Raw genomic sequence first — 23,965 nt, 5'->3', positions numbered from 1 at the left:
TGCTGGGATACAGGCACGAGTCAGAGCAAACAGCTCAGCCTTCTGCGCGGAGACAGCTGCTTCAAAAGAGGTCTGTTCAATTACTTCACTGTCCGTCACTATCGCATCGTTTCCCTGCTGGATCCACAAAAGAGCTTCCATCCTCATTAAACGTTTCCTCAGGCTAGAGGGGGTATTGCAGAATGGATGGGAGAGTCTGTCCCTTCACAGTGATCCGGACGGGCTAGAAGGGGTAATACCGAATGGATGGGAGAGTCTGCCCTTCTTTCACAGTGATCCGGGCGGGCTAGAGGGGGTATTGCGGAATGGATGGGAGAGTCTGTCCATCTTTCACTGTGATCCGGACAGGCTAGAGTGGGTATTGCAGAATGGATGGGAGAGCCTGTCCTTCTTTCAAAGTGATCCGGACAGGCTAGAGATGGTATTGCAGAATGGATGGGAGAGTCTGTCCTTCTTTCACTGTGATCCGGATGGGCTAGAGAGGGTATTGCAGAATGGATGGAAGAGTCTGTCCTTCTTTCACAGTGATCCGGATGGGCTAGAGGGGCTATTGCAGAATGGATGGGAGAGTCTGTTCTTCTTTCAATGTGATCCGGACGGGCTAGAGGGGGTATTGTAGAATGGATGGGAGAGTCCGTCTTTCACAGTGATCCGGACGGGCTCGTGGGGATATTGCAGAATGGATGGGAGAGTCTGTCCTTTCACAGTGATCCAGACGGGCCAGAGGGGGTATTGTAGAATGGATGTGAGAGTCTGTCCTTTCACAGTGATCCGGATGGGCTAGAGGGGGTATTGCAGAATGGATGGGAGAGTCTGTCCTTCTTTCACAGTGATCTGGATGGGCTAGAGGGGGTATTGCAGAATGGATGGGAGAGTCTGTCCTTCTTTCACTGTGATCCGGAGAGGAGAGCTGACTTCATGGACTGCAATTGCCCAGAGATGGGGTTCAACGTCTTGGGTTTGGTCAATATTAAAAGAATGTCTTACCAGATGTCCCGTTTTCACCTCAGACTCCTTCCCGTATCGGAGTTGGCCCGCGTCCAAGTCTTGCCAGTCTCCCTCGGCTCTGGAGGCTTGTTTCGTCAGGGTGCAGGCAAGGAACCCTTGGCTCTTTGGCTTGAACCCAGGGCAAACCCACTGGTGGTATTGGGAACCACCAGTCCTGTCTGTCACCAAAAGAAATCTGGAAATTCGGCCGGAAATGCAGTACCGTCTCTTCCTTTAACCTCTCCTATCACCGTGACTGGGAACTTCTGTCCCTCGAGGGGTTTCCTCAGTTGAGCACCACGTAGGGTCATAACACAGAGTCACATAAGAGCTGGCCACTGGCAGAAGGGGTTTAAATGTACTGGAGTCCAGATAAAGTGCCCACCACTGGGTGGTCACGGGAAGCTATCAGTTGTTCACAGTTCCAGCATGATATCCTTGTCCGTGTATAGAATTTCGACTTCCAACAGACAGAGCAAGTCTCTCCCTACGAGATTACACCCCCGTCTGGAGGTGACAGTAAATGAAACCTCACGCTGGTTCCCCTGGAATTCCACCTGCAGTGGCTGGGTACGTGAATAGGTACGTTCCGTGCCTTCGAACCCAGACAGAATGATTGTAGCGTCTGATAGCTGGAATCCCTTTTGATACTATTTCCTGATCGAGAGTGGTTTTGGTTGCCCCATATCAATCATAAATGGAATTGAAATTCCAGCAACTGTCAATATTACATTGGGCTCTTCCTGAGGGATGATACTCACAGTAGGAAACAACTTTGCTTGTCAATTTCTAAACGGGTTGTTGTCCACACCTGTCCCTTGGTAGGTTTTTGATCCAATTTCTGATCCCAAGATATAGCCCGTTCGCATCCTTCTTCCCGCTGAACATGTTCACTTTAAGTATTAGTTCCTTTTGGGGTTGATCAGGAATCGAAAATCAAGTTCCAATAATATGTCAAAGTTCGTCGCATTCGATTTCGGTCATTGTCAGGCCAATCCATATTATCTGTTTTAATCATGTTGGCTTAGTTGGTAAGTTTTGGAGCAGTAGGGCATTAAACTGGGGGGACAGATTCCCATAATTAAAAGGCTTGGTCTCCTGTGAAATTGCCATAGCAGGCCACAAATCACTCCCAATAGTCTGGTCCTGATTCCCCAGGGTTAGGTTTGCATTCAAGTACTTTAGTGATGTTTACAGGTTGCTGGAGAGCCCTTTCCAAGTCTTGAATAATCTGGTCTGTCCGTTCATTCTCATTATGGTTTCCCGCCTGTAACTCCTGATAGGATTGGTATCTCAAATCTGCCTTCCATTTCCACCCCTCATCAGCTGAGAGAATCATGCAGCAGAGACCGAATAAATCTTGCGGAGTCGCATTAGACATTTGTGTAGTACTGCGGACACACTGAGCAAACTGCGCTTGTTTTTCTTTTCTATCTGGGGCCTGATTCATGATCATTATCATTTCTTGAGGCTTCCAGGGAGCATACACAGGAATCACTGAGGGCTGTCCCTCCTCCTCCTCATGGATTGGGCAGCATTAGAGTGGGCAGTTGTCTTTGTGGAGCCACTAACTCTGGGGATTTATTGGATTCTTCCCTCCCTGTCTCGGAATAATCCTCGGTATTCCCTTTTGGGATCTCAGGGTGTTGAGACATCCCCTTCCCTGTGCCACTGTTTTACCTGAGCGGCCACCGTATCTGGGTACTGGGAGGATTGGGGTTCGGGGGCACTGGGTGAACTTGGCCGCTGGTAAGGTAGGAGAGGTACGGTGGGTGCCCAATCCTCATCACGGTCACTGTCCTCAAACAGGGTCGGTATGACAGACGTGTGTTTGGGATCCCTTGTTTCCCTGTAAGTTTGAACTTTAGACTGATATACATGCCCTTCTCTCCTATCTGGACCAACCTCGGTTTGCTTACGTTGTTTCTCCTGCTCTTGATTTTGGTGCCCATCCACCCATTCATGCTCCACTTTTAGCATCTCCCAACCTTTGGCGTTCCTTCTGCAGTACAGACCTCTATCCCTTTCTCACACGCATTATTCCTCCAACTTGCTGATAATATACTGTTCCACTTTACATCTTCATTCAGCCCATCTGCTCAGCACTCCCTGTATTGGGATCGTGTTTGTGACTCCAAATGTTGAAGTTGAATAAAACTCGGCAGACCAGCTTCTTATCGTCACAATTCATTTTCCAGCAGGAGTTTGAGACCATGTTGTTAAAGGGAATGCATGAAAGCACTGCCACCATCTGACAAGTGGACTGACTTAGTCAGGTTACAGCCATATTATTTATACATAGTAAGCCCCATACATTCCTATTGCAAGATGTTATTTGAACTGGTACGCCCACCAAGTCTGTTGGCTCCAAACTTAATTAGATAAGAGAGTTTGCTAAATGAAGGTTTTAATTACAGATGGATATACTGTCCAGTCCTTATCAGTTATTCCCTTTGCAAGGCCCTGACTTAATTACAAACAGATGTTTATTTCTCTCCTTATCAGTGAGTCCTCCTCCCTTTACTCAAAAGAGGTTACAATGTATAATGTTATCAACTAACGAGGGTACTGTGTATAATGGTATCATCTCTCAGTGTGTCACTCTGCAAGCCACAGAGAACTGGTTATGAACCTGTCCTGGCTAACCACTGAAGACAGTGTTTGCTTCGGTTCAAATATTCCTATTCAGACCCAATTATTCCTTTAGCCAGAGGTTACATAGGTTCAAAATGATTGTTTTTATATATATCCTTAATTCAGTAGGAGGGGTCAGGGGAAATGTTTTTGTCCAATATAGAAACTGGTGACACCTGTGTGTATTGTGGCGATGAAAAGTTGCTGTAGAATTTACAAGTGGGAAGAAGTGGAGTGATATTTGGAAATCTGACTTTTTGAAGCGTAATTGAGCAAGCAAACCACTTATGGACAATGTGCAAAAGCTCTGGTAAGTAAGTCCTTCATTACCTGTTACAAGCCTGCTACATAGGTTATGTGAGAGTGCAGATAAACTCGATTGAACCCAGAGAACATCATAGTTCTTATTGACAGTGATTTGCTAGCTGTAAAAATGAGTACCTCACTATATAAAAATCACTGTGCACATGTTGTCACTTGGTAAAATTAAGCACAGTACATGATTTATGTGCACACTGGTCATTAGAAATTAGAGGGGGAATGGGAGGGAAGGTGCAGAGACCGCCAGTGTCCTTGATGCCCTCACCTACAAGCTGTGCATCCGGCTGCAGCTTGTAGCCCTGAACTTGAAGGAGCTGGGACTTGAAATTGATGAATTCTCGATCAGCTGGGAGTCAGAGGGGGTGATAGATGTGACATGAAGAGAGGTGAGTTACACCCAAGGTGCAGGACACAGGAAACTGGGTGGCAGTCGGTCAGGTGAATGAGGTTAAAAGGCCATCGAAGAGTACTCTTGTTGCTATCCAACACAACAGCAGGTGGATGGCTTTAGAAACTGTTGGGGTGATTACCTGGCAGTGGAAAGTCAAATAAGTGATAGGGAATTCATTAGTTATGGGAATTGAACAACAAGGGGTCTAATATCCTAGTATTAAGGCTTGCTAGAGCTAGTGTGGTCAGAGGGTGAAGTGGATAAAATAAGTTGTTGGGGGAATGGGAGCCAGAGTGACAGAACGGATAGTGGAGAGGGTGAATTGTGTCGAATTGAATTGACTTTATTACATACATACTTCATACATGTGAGGAGTAAATATCTTTACGTTACTCTCCATCTAAATGTGCAATGTGTAATTTATAGTAACTTATAATATATTGTTTATACATAGAACAGTCAATATAAAATCAACATGCAATTGTATCGGCATGAATTAATCATTCTGATGCCCTGGTGGAAAATGACGTCACAAAGCCTATTAGTCCTTTTGTTGTGGTATTGTTTCCTGGATGGTGGCAGTAGGAACAGTTTGTGGTTGTGGTGAATTGGGTCCCCAATATCCTTTGGGCACTCTTTACACACCTGTCTCTGTAAATCTGAATAGTGGGAAGTTCACATCTACAGATGCACTGGGCTGTCTGCACCACTCTCTGCAGGGTCCTGCGATTGAGGGAAGTACAGTTCCCATACCAGGCAGTGCTGCATCCAGTCAGGATGCTCTCTATTGTCTCTCTGAAGAAAGGATTTGGGGCCCATACCAAGCAACTTCAACCATCTGAGGAGAAAGAGGTGCTGCTGTGCTCTTTTCAAAACACAGCCGGTATGTACAGAGCATTTGAGATCCTTGGTGATGTTTATGCTGAGGATCTTAAAGCTGTTCACCCTCTCAACCCCAGATCCATTGATGTCAATAGGGGTTAGCCTGTCTCCATTCCTCCTGTAGTACAGAATCAGCTCCTTTGTTTTTGTGATAACGAGGGAGAGTTTGTTTTCTTGACACCAGTCAGATGTTGTTCAGACCTCAGATATCGATCACTCAGCTCCTGAATTGCTCCCAGAAACTCCAGCCATTGCTGCTCTGTTGCCACTCCTATCTTTTCCCTTCCAAACAAGTTTGGCCTGCTTCTCTGTCACAGAAACATGGGGGAGTTCAGTATGGAAACAGGCTATTTGGCCCAGCTAGTCAATGTTAAAAAAACATTTAAGGTATCTATTGCAACTACCTGACTGGGACCATCGCCCCCCATACCCCTACCATCCAGGCTCCCATCCAAACTTCTTTCAAATGGTGAAACTGAGCTCACATGCACCCCTTGTGCTGACATCTCATGCCACGCGCTCACGACCAATTCAGTGAAGAGCTTTTCCATGTGCTCCCATTAAATGTTCACCTTCCCCTCTTACCCATGCCCTCTAGTTGTCATCCCACCCAACCTCAGTGGAAAAAGCTGCTTGCATTTACCCTATCTATACCCTCATAATTCTGTATACTTCCAACAAATCCTCAAAGCAATGTTTAATTACCTTGTTTATGTTTAGTTCATTTTTTAGGTGTATAAGAATATGAGGGGCATTGATCGTGTAGATAGCCAGAGGTTTTATTCCCAGGACTGAAATGGCTAACATGAGGGGGCATAGATTTAAGGTGCTTGGAAATAAATACTGAGGGGATGCCAAGGGTACGTTTGTTACACAGGTAGTGGTGGGTTCGTGCAATACACTGCCGGCTATTTGTGTGAGAGTGTTTCAGTTACTGTGGGGCCAGGAACCCATGCAGCTCAGTGGGAACAGGGAATAATAACAATGGAGAGAGAGTCAAACTGAGGCAGGTCACAGATTGGAGGTGGCAGAAATGCCCCATTCTTTTACAGACAGGTCGAGCATCAGAGAGTTTGATGGTCATTCCAGCACTGTGCCCAGTTAGAAGATGATTTCTCTCTCCAACTTGGGTTGAACTTCACTGTAACTGTGTGATTCCAGATCACATCTTGACAACTCATGTAATTTCATCTGAAATGTTGTTCTACACCCATTGATGGATTTTGTAAATCTTTTTACAGGTTAAAAAATGACAAGGAATTTGTCTACAGGAATCTCAAACAGAACATACCAGTTTTGCTGTCTCTATCCAGATATTTAAGAAGTGGAGCAAGGGATTCACTCGATCATCCTTCCCGCTCAGACTGTGGGGAGGGATTCACTCGATCATCATTCCCGCTCAGACTGTGGGGAGGGATTCACTCGGTCACCCTTCCCACTCAGACTGTGGGGAGGGATTCACTCGATCATCTGACCAACTGGCATGCCCGTTATTTTGCAGAGGGTAGATGCCATTCATCTGCTCAGACAGTGGCAATGGATTCACGCGGACATTTCAACTGAAGGTGCATCAGCAAGTTCACACTAGGACAAGGCCATTCACCTATTCTGTGTGTGAGAAGGGATTTAGTCAGCGTTCCCACCTGTGGACACACCAGTCAGTTCACACTGGGCAGAAGTTGCTCATCTGTTGAATTTGTGGGGAAAGATTCACTCGGTCATCTGACATAATGGCTCAACAGCGAGTTGACACTGGGGAGCAGCCGTTCACCTGCTCAGACTGTGGGAAGGGATTCACGTTGTCAGCTCATCTGCAAGCACACCAGTCATTTCACACTGGGGAGAGGTCACTCACCTGCTCAGACTGTGGGAAAAGATTCACTTCATCATCTCAACTTAAGATACATCAGCGAGTTCACACTGGGGAGAGGCCGTTCAGTTGCTCAGTCTGTGGGAAGAGATTCACTCGGTCATCTGACCTAATGTCTCACCAGCGAGTTCACACTGGGGAGAGGCCGTTCACCTGTTCGGACTGCGGGAAGGGATTCAGTTGCTCATTTAAACTGAAGGTACATCAACGAGTTCACACTGGGGAGCGGCCGTTCACCTGCTTGGACTGTGGGAAGGGATTCACTTGCTCATCTAAACTGAAGGTACATCAACGAGTTCACACTGGAGAGACGCCATTCACGTGCTCAGACTGTGGGAAGCGATTCACTCGGTCATCTCACCTAATGTCTCACCTGCGAGTTCACACGGGGGAGAGGCCATTCACCTGCTCATACTGTGGGGAATCATTCACTTGGTCATCTGACCTAATGTCTCACCAGCGAGTTCACACTGGAGAGAGGCCGTTCACTTGCTCAGACTGTGGGAAGGGATTCACTCGGTCATCCCATCTGAAGATACATCAGCGAGTTCACACTGGAGAGAGGCCGTTCACCTGCTCAGACTGTGGGAAGGGATTCACTCTGTCATCCACCCTAATGACACACCAGGCAGTTCACACTGGGGAGCGGCCGTTCACTTGCTTGGACTGTGGGAAGGGATTCACTCGGTCATCTGACCTGAAGATACATCAGCGAGTTCACACTGGAGAGAGGCCGTTCACCTGCTCAGACTGTGGGAAGGGATTCACTCGGTCATCTCAACTACGGAGACACCAGCGAGTTCACACTGGGTAGAGTCTGATCACCTGCACAGACTTTGGGAAGAGATTCTCTCAGCCAGATCAACCAACTGTGCATCATTGAGTTCACACTGGGGAGAGGCTGTTCACTTGCTGTTAATGTGGGAAGCGATTCACTCAGCCAGCTAACCTTATGTTAACTCACTTTGGCTGGCAACTTAAGTTTGGAGTTGATAGTCCCCAGCCCGGTCAAACTTAAGAAATCTTGTTTGGGTGGATGCTGTGTGACGTGTCCCCTGTTACAGATCAGTACACTGAAATTACAAACAGTACACAATATGTGATTAAACAATTGAGCTTTATAATTCTTACTTTGACTGTAGGGTTAGTAAAGTAAACAAACAATAAAAAAGGAAAAGGGCCCACTCTCTCCATTCACGTCTTCTCATCTCTCCCCAGCAAATGACCACAAAATCTCTCCTCCAGACTCACAAGAAAGAAGATTTCTCTCATCGGATAGCCCTGCACTCCAAAACCCTGTTTTCTCTGGTCTTAACCTAAACATTGCTGCTTACAGAGAAACCATTGTCTCTGCAGTGAAACCTTACAGCATATTATACTTGTGACACACGGCCTTGTTCACACAGGGGAGAAAGTTTCAATAATCTGCATGCTGGATATTTGTCCATCACCGTTGCTGAATGCAATTTCGAGAGTGACTGTTGGAGCTGACTTACTGCTGCTCACCACATCCAGTTCTGCACCCTGGTCTCTGGGCATGGGAGGAGTTTCTTCTGCTGCACATACACCTTTAGTGGGACTGGAGTTTAATATTCTGGATCTGAGACAAATAATTAAGTTTATTTTAAACTCTGTCTTTGCTACTTAAGTGAATTTGTAACACACCTAGTGTACAGTAGAGAGTCAACACTGGCCAGCTGGACCCTGCCAGTGATTCTGTTCCATTAGATTATGAGGACACTCAGTCCTCGTTTATTGTCATTTAGAATTGCATGCGGGCATTATGAAATAATACAATGTTCCTCCAGAGTGATATAACACAAAAAACAGGACAAACCAAAGAGTCACATTGACAAAAAAAAGCACATAATTATAACATATAGTTACAGCAGTGCAAATCAATACCATAATTTGATAAAAGTAGAGCGTGGGCACGGTTTAAGAGAAAGTCTCAAGTCCCGATCGACTCCAATAGTCCCGATATCAGGCAGCAAAAGGGAGAAACTCTCCCTGCCATAAACTCTCAGGCACCGACAAACTGATGCCTTGGAAGGACCCGACCACAGCAGACTCTGAGTCCGTCCGAAAACTTCAAGCCTGCAATACAGGCTCCGAGCGCCATCGACATCGTCCTGGCCACCGAAACAAGCAAAGCCGAGGTCTCGGAGGCCTTTTCATCCGGAGATTCCGGACCGCACCGCACAGTAGCAGCGGCGGCGAAGCGGTCATTTCAGAAGTTTCTCCCGAAGTTCCTCCGCACACTCACGTGTATCTCCATCAAATCAGGGTACTTATTATACAATAATATTATACTTAATGTACAGATACAAATCTGTACTTAACAAGTAACAGATAACATTCTCCAGAGAGGCCGTGTGCGCTGCGTTGTGCCGCCATCTTATTCCCCATCTACATGACAGTTCTCTTGAATCCTCCACTGTACGGCCAAAGTCGGCATGGTTTTCTTCAGTAGAAATCTTCCCAGACAAATCTGTTGGAATCCTTTGGTGAAATAAGAAAGGCGGTGGGTGTTGTTTGTTTGGATTTTCAGATGGTCTTGAACCAGGTGCTGCAGCTGAAGCTGCTAAACAAGACCACAGCTCATGGTATTTGATGTCTCTGTGCCTGTTCCCGCTGGAGTTTAGAATTATGGGGGGGGGATGTGTTGGTGTTGCGGGGTGGGGTTCCTGAATACTGAAAAGCAGAGGTATGGAGGTTAGGAGATGGTGTTTCCCATAATGCGGAGCCCAAGACCAGGGATAAACCCTCAAGACTACAGGGAAATCAATTCAGAAGAGAGATGAGGAGGAAGTCTTATGATATTAGGTTCATTCAACACGGCCGTGTCTGATCTATGCTTCTGTTCCCATCCCCGTCTATCTCCTCCTCAAATGTGCCCACCCACCCGTCTACACTCAGATAGATAGATAGACACTTCACTGATCCTGAAGGAATTCACATGGAAGATTTAGAATTTTAGAGATTTCTATATGTCTCCATTTAAAATGAGTGGCCCTTTTTGATCCTTGTCCGTTTCTCTCTCACTGATCAACAGAGATATCAAAGAGCCCGTCACTTTCCCTCGTATATCTCCCCCGTCTCGATCCCTGGTTTCTATCCCGGTTTAACTCCCCATCTCTCTTCCCTCCCCATTCGATCCAATCTCTCTCCTCCGTTATTCTCTCCCACGCCTCTTTCTGCCCCCTCACTCGCTCCCCTTTTATTTCTCACCCACATCCATCCCCCTTTCCGCCATCCCTCACTGATTGTAGCCCCCCGTCTCTCCCCTCTGTTTCTTGCCTCCGCCACTTCCCTCCTATCCCTCCTCAGTCTGTCTCGCTAACACTCCAGCAGCCTCTTGTTGCTCTCTCTAACTCAGTTTGTCTCTCTCAATACAACTAAAAGCCTGTTCTCTCTCTGTCTCTCTCTCCCACCCCCTCTGTCTCCCACTTCCCTTCTCTCCTTCTCCCTCTTCCTCTATGTTTCTGTCTCGTTCCCTCCTCTGCTTCCTCCAACTCTAAATGCCAGCAAGTTCCGATGTGCAAACTGAACACCAAGGCTACTTATCTTGTCGATGTTGCCGTCGCACATTGAAAGGGACGGGATGCTATCCTGGAGTGAACACGGGCTGAGATTCAGTGTCGGGGTGGGGGTGTGGTTTGTAGACAGAAAGGGGAGAAGAGAGGTGAGAGTGAGAGAAAGTTGGGTTGAGCAGAGTAAGAGAGGGAGGCGAGGAAGTGGGAGAGGGTGTATTAGGATAAGAGGGGAGAGGAGGAGAGGAAGAGTGAGAAGATGGAGGAAAGAGAAGCAGTGTTTTGAGGAGTGAGGAGGGTGAAGGGTGGGGAGAAAGGGAGTGACAGATCATGTGAGCGCACTGTGGAGAGAGGAGGGAGCGAGATTTTGAGGGAGCTGCACACACTCAGTGTTGAGGGAAGTCCATCCCCTGTGTCCCACTCACAGACACACTTATAAGGATTTACTTTATTCTACTTTTTTTAAAATTTTCTTTTTACGTTGATGTATTTGCATCAACGGAAACCGGATTCAACACGCTGCGAGCATTTGCTATTTTGAACTGAAATGAAAGCCTAATCCAGAAAGATGAAGAAAATATCGCAATGGAACAGTGATGCCCTCTGGGGGCAGTGATGTGTCCTCAGATGGCTTTAGGAACAACAACTCTCGCCGGGGGAATGGGCGGGGGGGGGTGCGTTCAGTATACTTGGTAGGGCGGTAAGCTGCCTCTAACTTGAGGCACCAGACCTGACCGACCGTTAGTAGACCAGGCACTTCCAAAGAAGGACGTGGCACTGGGACGCGGAAAGAAGCCAAGCACTGCAGGCCTTGAACATGCGTCATCACAACGCGTCTGACACTTGGCAATCTTACTAACCTAACAGACGTTGTTGGGGATGCATAAATTAGCAACCAGAGTGTTCGACATCTCCACTTGTTCCGCGGCACGAAAAGTGCTAGAATAGGTTGGGAAACACTGCTGTAGAAGAAAGAGTTAACCTGGATGAGCATAATTGTCCAGGGATGAGATCCCCACCACCTGAGCAGACCAGGTGTCAACTAGAAGCGTCTGACGCCAGGCTAAAAGTTGGAGATCTCTTGCCGGAAACTGAGTTGTTCCTTGTGGCAATACAGGACCAGGAAGCTGAAAAAAAAAGGTAACAGAAATGCTCATTAAGAAATCTGACAAATTCAAGACTAAGTGTATTTTCCTGTGTTGTGCCTCTCTCGGGCTGTAAAGCAGAATACAGTATGTTGTTTCAAAATATCCAATGCATTACATGATGCAAGAACGATTTACTTCAATCTGTTTCCTTCCACACTGGGAAGCATCATTCACCAGAATCTTGCTTGAAGATGCAGATTTTGGCAAGATTCTATAGATTAGTATAAATATAGCGTAATGCCGTTTTAAGGCGGATTCTGACGATTATATTATGATCGATCCATTGTTTGGCAAGCAGTAAGTACATGATACCCCGTCCGGATATAATATCACAGGATAAACCTGCAAAGACAATTTACTTGATTGGTATAGTCATTCCGACACATACAACACACAAACATCAGTGTGAATAACACATGAAATATGCCGACTTGAAAAGGAAAATGAAAGCCTGCGATATTGTCCCAATTGTAATATATACGACTGGTATAATCCCAAAGTCAGTACACAAACATTAGACAATTAGAGCTGCAGGACAATAATAAACACCGCTAGAACAGGCCGAAAATCCGTCCCAATTGAGAAATGAGATTTTTGTCTATGTCCAGACCTCACGTTTTACCCGTTTTAACTGAGGAGAAAGTGAGGCAAAGTAGGCGTTTGGTCACTCCATGGAAATTCGCACAATTATGGACCAAATCCAGGAGCTCTGCAGTGTTAATCATTTCTCCATGACAGGTTTATCTAATATGAAGGACAAGTGCGAGGTTTACTGTGAGTTCGTGCAGACTGTTGACTCGCTTTCTCATTTCATTCTGATGCAAAAGGCTAACGTAACAAATGAGATGCAATTTTGCCGACTAGGACTTGAATGCCCCCGGATCCTCTCCCGCTCCATCATTACCGAAAGGGTTGTGGCGGTGACAGGAGCCGGAATATGGTGGGGAATAAACATAAAAGATAGGGTGAGTTCAGTAATTGGCAGGAGGTGGACGTCGCTGGTTGAAGGTGTGAATGTGTATTTTCCCGTGTTGTGCCTCTCTCGGCTCTAGACCAGTTTTATTCTCCCCGCTGCCATGTTCTCCGATGTTAGTTCTGCAGTGTTAAGATGAAATCACCATAACCCCCTCTGAGAAGAGCTTAGATATTTTGTTTATTGATTAGATGAATAATTGACGAGAGTGGATATTTCGCTGCGCTGAAGAACTGCTCTCTGAACTTGGACTGAGTTACCCCATAAATAAACGTGTTTGTGCAGCAACTTAATAACATCAGCATGTATCCGGTATGTTGAAAAATGTATTCCGACTCATTGTAATTATCCAATCCAGAAAGGGATTCAGAAACTTTTACCGACCACAGGATGATGAAGCTTCCGGAGATGGAGAGAAGTAAGATCACAGACCTCCTCCTGCTCTCCATCTCCGGGTCACTGCGGATCTCCGTCTTGCTCTGACCCCTCAGCCCCTTACGGACGCGACTGGTCACGACAATGTGTCTGACTGTCAGAGCGTTGAGCAGGAGTATTAACACGAACGGGAGTAATGGCGATAGAGCAGTAGTAAAACAGTCATATCCCAACCACCCGGCATCCGTATAGTAGCTCGGCTTTGGAATGCAGTCCCAGGGTATATTGTCAATCACTTTCACAGGTTGCAATATGAAGAAGTAGGGCACATTATTCAAACACAACACAACACCGGTTGTTGTCAGAACCACAGACGCAGTTTTCCCGGTGCAATACTTTGCTCTCCATTTCTGACAACAGATGGCGACAAACCGATCAAACGTAAAGCTGACGGTGAACCAGACAGAACAGTAGGTGGCTGCCTCTCCCAGGACAGAGATCGTACTGCACACGGGGGTGATGTCCAGGAAAGTCCCGGGGAAGTAATAATAACTGACCCGCCACAATATCACCGCAAACACAATGGTCAGTAGATCCGCCGTTGCCATGGCCACCAGCTAGCGAGTGGTGCAGGTGGATAGGCCGCACTTTCCCCGGGACAGAATCACTATCGCCACTAAATTCACTGGGGGGGGAGGTGGGGGAGAAGGAAAGCAGAAAGATTGAATGAATTACTCTCTCTGGGTCTTTGTGCCGAGATAAGCTGAAAAGAGAGAAAAATCAAACTTTGCGGCTGCTCATTACCGGGGTTTAAATGTTGTAAATCAGATTTTGCAGACGCCTCAAGCAGGGAGAAAGGTCACGGCACTCGGTACCGAAAGAGAAGCAGGATTTGGGAAGGAGGCATTGCCAACTAATCGCAAAGGGCTCTTTTCGGCCGATATGTAAAGTTTGAATACCTTGGCAACTTTCACGGCCTTTGTGATTCCCGCGATCCCATCATCTATCTTTTGTCTGGCTTGGCATATCACCCAGCCCCGCTGCCTGACTTTGTCCATTTACAATGTTCAAAGTTTGAAGCATATTTACTTCCTCTGTTCGCAGGCATTCATCTCCTCCTCGACTTCCCGTTTGTCACCCGTCCGCACGGGCCCAGCCTGGCTCGCTGTTGTTAAATTCCGCAGCTACCATTGGCCGCAGTTCCTTCACACTCTCTGATGGGATCGGATCTGGAAGTTCCCATTTTCATTTTTTGTTTTGCATATTCTTCCTGACCTGCTCCAAATTACAGAAGCATTATTCCAAATGGATCGATGTCCATTGTTCCAGAGCGGAGTATCCCGTGTATCACACCGTCAGGCATCTAACGGACTCCTCTGGGTTGGCTAACCCCCACTTCACTGATAATATGGCGTGGAGACAAACCCTTGTAAATTGAAACGCACACCGACACTATTTCAATTTTCGAAACTCACGATGTTCCGAGATCGAACACACAAGTGAATCTCACCTGGGTTTCGCTTACCGCGTTCCCTTCAAACTCGCAGTATTTTTTTTCAAACAAATCCCTTAAATTTTAAATTAAAGCATCTTGAACTATTAATGCTGAAAAAAATCAAGTAGTCCTTAAAGGTGCCGAGCGCGCTGAATTATCGGAGTTTACTTCGAAAGCGTGTTTCTATTGATAAATCAAAACAGCTTGCCATGGACCCACGATATATATCCATCGCCCCGATCTTACACTCTGCATCTGTTTCAATCTTTTCTTTTGTTGTTTTTTTTTCCCGCGCGCATTGAACAGCAAATGTTCGTTCGCGTCTGTTCTTACCAGGGACACCAATAACGGCAACAATCAAGTAATATATCTTCCTCACGCGGTAAATAATTTCAAGCATGTTGTGTGAGACTCAGCCTGTATTCCAGCTGCCCGCGATCACGCTTCAGATACTCTGAGCTAATGAATCTCCACGGCCATTCATTTATACCCGCTCCAGAACGCTAAATATACTAGGCTGACGTGTTTTCCAACAGCTGGGGTAAAAATAAGCATGATTTCATTCAAATAAAATCCCAAATGTGATGAGGTATGGAGAGCTTCACAGGAAATTGCAAAATCTTACAGATGAAGAAATGACGATTGGAGAGGTGAGTGAATGTTGTTGTGAGACACTCTCAGGCTCGCCTCTCTGCTTCATGATTCTCATTGTTGATCTTGTCCATTCCCAGACTCCATAGACTTTGTCGTCATAGACCAATTCTATACTGACACTGGGTTGCTCTGTTCCACTCTGGAAATTGTCTCCGTTATAGATGTTTCAATAGAAATATACAAACGAATATATTGTTTGTGCTTTCCTGTAATATAGTGAACAGCCATAAGCTGATATCGCATCCAGGTTTTCGAGGTGGGGAACGCACGCAAACTGTTAATCACAATAATCACAACACGTACAAAAAGCTGGAAGAACTCAACAGATAAGGCAGCATCTATGGAGATGAATAAAGGGTCGACTTTTCATGCCGAGACGCCTTCTTCAAATTAATTAACTCTTCGTCAAGCACCTCAGCTCCAACAACAAAAAGCCGAATTTCCCAGTGGCCAACCATTTCAATTCTAATCCCCATTCCCAGTCCGAAATGTCGGCCCATGCCACACGAGCCCACCCTCAGGTTGGAGGAGTAACCTGCAAATATATTCTCTCTGTGGAACCTCCAATCTGATGACATGAACACAGATATCTGAAACTTCCAGTGTTTACCCTCCCCCTCCCCCCGTCCCTCTTCATTTCACCACTCTGGCCTGCTGCTCTTCTCCTCACCTGCCAGTCACCTCTCTCCGGACCCCGCTACTTCCCTTTCTCCCGTGATCCACTCTGTCCTATCAGATTCCTTCTTCACCAGCTCTTTGCTTTTTCCCAGCCACATTTCGCCCCATATCCAACGCAACTGGCTTCACCTATTAGCTTCTAGCTTGTTTTCTTTCCAGCTACTCCCAACGTTCTTATTTTGACATCTTCCCCCTTTTTACTCCATCCCGAAACTGGGTTGCAGCCCGAAAAGTCAACTGTTTATTCATTTTGATGCATGCTGCCTGACCTGTTGAATTCCTCCAATATTTTGTGTCAGCATAACATTGATTGCAGACCATCACGTGGTAAACCAGGAACACGCAATGTTTGTACCGATATGAAGCAAATAATTCAATCGCCCTCAAATTGGTGTGACTGCTTAAACTGACAGAGTATCTGCATTCATTACAGTTGTCCCAACAATGACAATTGTTTTGCAGATGCACTGAATCGGTAGCGCTGTTAACAGTGAGGTAGAAAGTCGTAAGACCACAAGATTATAGGAGCAGTAGTAGGCCATTCAACATCGAGTCTGCTCCACCTTTCAATCATCGGCTGATCCAATTCTTCCTGTCATCGTCACTCCCCTGCCTTCTCCCCATACCCACTGATGCTCTGCTTAATCAAGAACCTATCATCTCTGCCCTAAATACACCCAATGACTGGGACTCCACAGCGGCTCGTGGCAACAAATTCCACAGATTTACCACCCGCTGACTAAAGTGATTTTTCCGCATCTCTGTTCTAAATGGACGCCCTTCCATCCTGAAGTTGTTCCCACTTCTCCTAGACTCCCCTACCCTGGGAAATAACGTCGCCACGTCTAATCTGTTCAGACCTTATTAAGATATGGAATGTTACTAAGAGATCCCCCTCATTCTCCTGAAATCCAGGGAATAAAGCGGGAGAGACTTTATATGCCAGACTTCCCTCATATATTGCATTCGCCTTCTTCACAACCGACTCAACCTGGAGGTTAACATTTAGAGTAGCTTGCACAAGGACGTCCATGTCCCTTTGCATCTCTACATTTTGAATTATTTCCCAATCTAAATAATAGTCTACCCATGTATATCTTCCAGCAAAGTGCTTGACCACGCATTTTCCAAAATTGTATTTCATTTGTCACTTCTTTGCCCATTTTTCCTAAACTATTTAAGTCTCTATGCAGTCTCTCTGTTTCCTCAACTCTGCACGCACCTCCACCTATCTTTGTATCATCCGCAAATTTAGCCACAAATCCATTAATCCCATGGTCTAAATCATTGACATACATAGTAAAAAGTAACGGTCCCAACACCGACCCCTATGGAACTCCACTGGTAACGGTCTGCCAGCCAGAATAGAATCCCTTTATTTCCACTCTCTGTTTTCTGCCAACCAGCTAATGCTGCACCCATGCTAGTAACTTCCCTGCAATTCCATGAGCTCTTAACATGCTAAGCAGCCTCATGTGTGGCACCTTGTCAAAAGGTTTTCTGAAAATCCAAGTACACCATATCTACTGCATGCGCTTTGTCTACCCTGCTTGTAATTTCCTCAAAAAAGTGTAATAGATTAGTCCAGTAGGATTTTCCATTCAGGAATCCATGCTGGCTTTGGCCTGTCTTGTCATGTGCCCACAGGTATTCTGTAATCTGATCCCTAACAATCGATTCTAACTACTTCCCAAACACTGACGTCAGGCTAACAGGTCTATAGTTTCCTTTCAGCTGTCTCCCACCCTTCGTAAATAGCGGAGTAAGATTTGCAATTTTCCAGAAATCCGATTTTTGAAAGATGATTGTTAATGCGTCCACAATCTCTCCAGTTATTTCCTTCAGAACCCGACGGTGAATTCTATCAGGTCCAGGAGATTTGTCCAGCGTCAGACCATTATGCTCCCTGAGCACCTTCTCTGTCGTAATTTCCACTGCACATACTTCACTTCCCTGATACTATTCAATGTCCGGTGTACTGCATACGTCTTCCATTGTGAAGACTGATACAAAATTCGCATTCAGTTCCTTTGCCATCTCTGCGTCTCTCCGTCTCTCGTCACAATACCTCCAGCGCCATGTTCTATTAATCCTCTATCTACCCTCAATTCACTTTTCCTCTTTATATAGTTAAAAACGTTTTCGTCTCTTCTTTGATATTAGTCACCAGCTTCCTTTCATAAATCATCTTTTCCTTCCTAACGACATTTTTGGTTTCCTTCTACAGGTTTTAAAGTTTCCCAATTGACTATCTTCCACTGGATTTGGCTTCCTTGTATGCCCTCTCTTTTGCTTTTGTTTTATCTCTGAATTTACTTGTCAGCCACGGTAGTGTCCTTCCTCCATTCGAAAATTTCTTATTTCGAATATATCTGACTTACACTTCCCTCATTTTTCGCGGAATCTCCACTGCTGTCCTTCCTGCTAGTGTCCCTTTCCAGTCCATCTCGGTCAGTTCCCCTCTCATGCCACTGAAATTTCATTTATTCCTCTGAAGTACCGACACATCGGCATTTAGTTCCTGCTTCTCAAATTTCACAGTGAACTCGATCTTACCCTGATCAATTTTCCCTAATGGTTCCTTAACAAGCTTTTTGATCACCTCCCCATCATTGCACAACACCCAATCCAGCACAGCCGAGCCTGTTTTGGGTCCAACAACAAGCTGTTCTAAAGAGCCATCTCTAAGACATTCTTTAGTTTCTGTTTCCTGTGGTCCAGTGATGGCCTGGTTTTTCCAAATCACTTTCATGTTAAAATCCCCAACGATTATCATGACATTGCCCGTCTGACTCGCCTTTTCCATGTCCTGCTGTTATTTGTATTCCACATCCCGGCTGCTGTTTGGAGGCCTGTATGGAACTGCCATTAGGGTACTTTTACCATTGCCATTTCATAACTCAACCCATAGAGATTCTAAACCTTCTGATCATGTGTCATTCCTTTCGAATACACAGAGCCACACCAAACATTCTTCCTATTAACCTATCTTTCCGATATCGTATATCCTGGGACTTTCTTCTCCCAATGGCAGCCATCTTTTTTACAAGTTTCAGAGATGGCCACAACGACGTACTTGCCAATAAGTAGTTGAATTTAAATATCATCCGTTTTATTTCTTATTCTGCGTGTATTCAACTGCAACACTTTCAGTCTATTATTTGTTGCTTTCTGTTTCAACTGCACCACGACTCCATCACCCTATAACTCAACGCACTGGCTGTGATTATGCCTCATCTGCTGTCTTTCCTTTCTATAATTTCTGTTGCACGCTATCTGTGATTTATTTCTGTTTTCCCCTTCCTAATGCAGATCACTCTTGTTACCATCTACCTGCCAATTAACTGAAACCCTCCCTTACGTCTCTACTAATTGTGACCGCTAGGCTATTGGACCCCTTTGGGTTCTTTTCGTACAGGTTGTACCTCCCCTTGAAGATGTCCTAATGATCCAGGAACTTGAAGACCTGCCCCCTACACCAGTCTCAGCTACTCATTAATATGCCCGATCGTGCTATTCTTGCGCTCGTTAGCACGAGGACCAGGCAGCAGTCTCGAGGTTACTACCCTGCAGGTCCCGCTTTTCAACTTGCTACCCAATTCCTTGAATTCTTTCGTCAGGACCTCCTCCCTATTTCTACCTAGAGTATGTCATTAGTACCAGCGTGTACCAAGAATTCTGGCTGTTCACTCTCTCCCTTTAGAATACTCTGCAACCGATCCGAGACATCCCGTACCCTGGCACCTGGGAGGTAGCACACTATGCGGGTCTCTCTAATCAGGCTGACAGAACCTCCTGTCTGTTCCCCTCACTACAGATCCGCTATGAATGCCGCATTCCTCATTTTCCTCTTTTCCTTCTGCTCCACGGAACCAGACTCAGTGCCAGAGACCGGATCGCCGTCCTTTGTTAGGTCATCCCCCTCAACTGCATCCAAAACGAGATAACGGAGGGGGATGATCACAAGGGAGCTCTCGACTATGTGAGCTCTTTCCCTCTGTCCCCTAACCATCACCCACTTATCTAACTCCTGCGGCCTCGGGGTGACTAATTCCCTGTAGCTATTCTCCATCTCCTGTTTCCTCTTTTAAGTAAACTGTAGTCATCATCCCCAACAGGGTCTCTCAGGAGCTGCATCTCGGTGCACCTGGCGGAGATATAGCCATAGGGGCCACTGGAAGATTCCCAGGATTCCCACCTGGAGCAAAAGTACTACCCTACCAGCATGCTCGCTATCCCTCAAAACGATCATGTCTGGGTAAGTCTGTACCCTCTTCACGCTCCGACTCTGATACTCCTCCTGTGACGTCTGTTCCACGCACATCCTGCGGTTCTCCACACTAAGCATTCCCAGAGTCCTTTGCTGTCGCCAGTTTCAATGGATCACTATTACAGACACGTCTGCCACCCTGCCGTCGGATCCGAGATGGAAATTAAACCCATGAAACTATCTCATTTTAAAAATATACATTATTTCTATTTTTGCACTTTTTTATCTATTCAATACCCATATACTGTAAGTGATTTATTTATTGAATTTTATTTCACTTTTTCTTCTATATTATCTATTGCATTGAACTGCTGCTTCTAAGTTATCAAATTTCATGACACATGCCGGTGTTAATAAACCGGATTCTGATTCTGATATTTAATGGAATTTATGTTCTGCGGTGTTTGTATTTGACGTACCACAGACCACTTTTCCCTCAGCACTTCCGAAATTGCCTAAATATCAGTGATTTTAATCAGAGTTATTCACTGCTAACTAATTCGCAGATGAAAACCGGACACAAACTGTTGTCCCGGGTATCGTTGTGACTATATTAAGGATTCCAGAAGCAGCTAGAAACCTCAGTATGAACGGGTTGCAAATTCGATGTTCGTGTTGTGGATATGAGAATGCCAATCCAGAATATAGGTTGCAGTTCCTTTAGGATTTTTTTTGCCTCAACTTGGCCTGAAGGGAACTCCAAGGGCAGGATGTCTCGGGATTTGCATGTGACGGAGTGTCTCACACGGCACGGCTATTTGAAGGCACTGCAGATGGTTAAGGGAAGAGAGGTGTTTTCACAGTTGTTTCACCTGTATTTGTCTTTTCCAGCTATATTTCCCCCGGCCTCGCCCTCGTGCCTTGTATATGCTGAATTTCAAGCGTGGACGTTATCAGGTTTTATCCAAAGCGTAGTCAGTTAATAACAGCCGAATCTTGTCCGTTATTGGTTAAAACAAGATAAATAAATAACAATAATAAAGTGTAACATTAACAGAGCAGGCAATTAGCATGTAAACAAATAGGTGCAAGTCCATAAGGAGGGAGATTGTGTGGCGAAGATTTAATCTGATTGGACTATGGAACAACATAGTTCTCTTAACAGAAGTGACAGAATTTACTGAACCTGGTGCCGGGGCTTTCATGGTTCTGTGGACTGTGACAGTGGTCAGCTGGTTAAGAAACGGTTACTGGTATTTTCTTTTCTGAAAGTATTGTACAATGATATTTACTCCATTTCTTTGTTTGCCTTCTGTATATTATTTGTCCTTATCTTTCGCGATTCCAATGAACTTATTTAATTGCATCTTCACCCCTGTAATCCCATTCCTGTTGGTTCTCCTGACGAATGGATTAACCGCCGGACACGTTTTAGTCACCAGCAGAGGGCGGAGGAGACTCCGGTGTGCTGACAAGGGACAGGGTGTCAGGGGCTCGGAGATGGAGAATCCCTCGTGCAACGAGATGCATAATCACCGTAAGAAATGCAAGATTACTCTTACGACAGAAAGCAGAAGAGTCAAAAGAAGGCACGATGATGCCGTAGCAGACAATCTGAAGGAGATTCCTCGGAGTGCTGCTGATATGCTAAGAGCTACGGGATTGCAAGAGACTGACTTGGTCCTCTGGGAGGTCAGAATGCTAAACCGTGTGTGCGGCCAGAGAGATGTATTTAATGTGCATCTGTATTTACTTGGGAGACGGGGAGAGAGTCTACAGAGGTAAGGCAAAACGGCATCAAGTCCATGGACTATGAAAATTACACAGGAGTGTTTGCTGCCTTGATTACGGGGATAAACTAGAGACCGTCCTCTGCTGTTTTCATCGATATTAGCGATCTGAATGATTATGTGGTTAAACGCATCTGGACAGTTTCGGATGACGCCAAACGTAGATGTGCGTTCGGCGGCGGGAATACGACAGCGGCTTGCAGCGGAACGTGGGCCAGCTGGCAAAATGACGTCACAGATCAGAAGCAAGCTGCCGGCACACAGGCCAAAGTACCGAGTACACGGGACGGGATGGTAAGCTGAGGTTGTACAGGACTCTGTCGGTGTCTAATCTGAAGGGTTGAGCACAGCTTTGGCCAGCTCCCCGCAGGGAAAACGTGAGTCAGGTGGAAAGAGGGCAGAGGAAGTTTACAAGGATTTGGCCGGGTCTGGAAAACGTGAGTAATAAGGAAAGATTGAATAGACTAAAACTGGATCTTTAGAACATAGAAGATTGAGAGGAGATTTCATAGTGGTAAACAACGTTATGAAAGATATAGATAAGGTAAATGCAAGCAGGCTTCTCCACCAATGTTGGTAGGACCACAACCGGTGCTTCCCAGAACCGGTGAAGGGTGAAAGGTGAAGAAATTAAGAGGGACATGAGGTAAAACCTCTTCACTCAGCAGGTTTGAGAGCGTGGAACGAGCTACCAGCACCAGTGGCGCATGCGAACTGGATTTCAACGTTTAAGAGATAGTTTAGAAGGTAGAGCTAGGGTAGATACCGCTCCCGTGCAGGTTGGTGGGAGAAGGCAGTTTAAATAGGCCTGTTCCTGTGCTGTACTTCTCCCTGACACTTTAACTCTGTGACTCTGTGGCTCCTTGGTGGCTGATTCACAACAGTCCACGGGTTGATTACACAAAGATCGGAAGTAAATATCAGAAGTTGTATTATTCACTCCTAAATTCACGAAGTATATTCGCCGATATTCGTGGATATTTTTTCAGGTAGTTAAAACTGCCCCGCCCACGACACCAAACGCTCCCTCTCGCCAGTCTGGGAGGAGGCCGGGTTACTGATTGATTCGGAAGGTTCTGGTTGTTATTCTGAGAGACTTGGGGCTCAGGTCTGTGTGACAGTAGCGGCCTGTCCGCCCACATTCCTCAGAACAGGGAGCGGCCTTTCTGCTGAAATCAGATCCTACCGATTCGACGATTCACTCTCATTCAGGTGTGAACAACGCCACTTTAATATTGTATAATTTCTGCTGCAGGAAAGAGTGATAGGATGATTAACGTGATTCAAGGAAATCTACCTGGGGTCTTCAACTCGCAACTTTACCAGTCACTCTACCCTGTTCGCAGCGAGTTTCCAGCATTTTATTTTTACTCCAGACTCGCGTCATCTGCATTATTTTAAAATATTTTTAATTATAACAAACAACAAATTTTAGAAAAATGAGTTGTAAGGAAAGATCAAGTAGGTTCGAACTTTATTCCTTTGAACGAAGAAGATCGAGAGGAGATATAACAGAGGTAGAGAGAATTATGAGGGGGATTGAGAGGGATTGAAGGGTTGAAGATGAAAAGTTTCAGGGGATCATGAGGGGACTCATCTTCACTCAAAAGGTCCAGATAGTGCGGAACGTACTGCTGGCTACACATGTTACAAGCCAGTTCGATTTCAACCATTAAGAGACAGTTTGGATGGGAGGGGTGTGGAGGGGTCTGGAGGGTTTTGGCCCCGGTACAGCTCGAAGGGATTAGGCAGTTTAAATGGCTCAGCCGAAAGACCTGTTTTTGTGTTGTACGTTTCTATGTTACCTTGATCTCTGATTCAAAACAGAGAACGGGTTAACTAAACAAAGATCAGAAATAATTACCAGAAATTTAATTTTTCACAGCTTAATTCCCCAAGAATATTCTAACAAGGAGGACATGTTCTGAGGAATTTTCAAGCTGCCCCCTTCTCTCTGCCCCACCCGCTGATCTTTCGTAACCATGGCAACGCACAAAATGCTGGAGGAACCCAGCAGGACCGGT

General features: G+C 45.7%; 2 protein-coding genes across 2 annotated transcripts in view; both read left to right on the top strand.

Moving 5' to 3' along the window:
- Positions 1-23,965, top strand: part of LOC132387728 (NACHT, LRR and PYD domains-containing protein 3-like) — a 331,928-nt gene that overhangs the window by 83,197 nt on the left and 224,766 nt on the right. The window lies entirely within an intron of this gene.
- Positions 3,791-8,134, top strand: LOC132387735 (zinc finger protein 239-like). Its single transcript, XM_059960097.1, has 2 exons — positions 3,791-3,931; positions 6,457-8,134. Exon 2 carries the CDS (start codon positions 6,946-6,948, stop codon positions 7,897-7,899), a length of 954 nt encoding a protein of 317 aa, XP_059816080.1. The 5' UTR covers positions 3,791-3,931; positions 6,457-6,945; the 3' UTR covers positions 7,900-8,134.

The sequence above is a fragment of the Hypanus sabinus genome, unplaced genomic scaffold, assembly GCF_030144855.1.
Source record: "Hypanus sabinus isolate sHypSab1 unplaced genomic scaffold, sHypSab1.hap1 scaffold_214, whole genome shotgun sequence".
Lineage (NCBI taxonomy): Eukaryota > Metazoa > Chordata > Chondrichthyes > Myliobatiformes > Dasyatidae > Hypanus > Hypanus sabinus.
The sequence above is the reverse complement of the archived record's forward strand: the minus strand, read 5'-3'. Positions and strand labels throughout refer to the sequence as shown.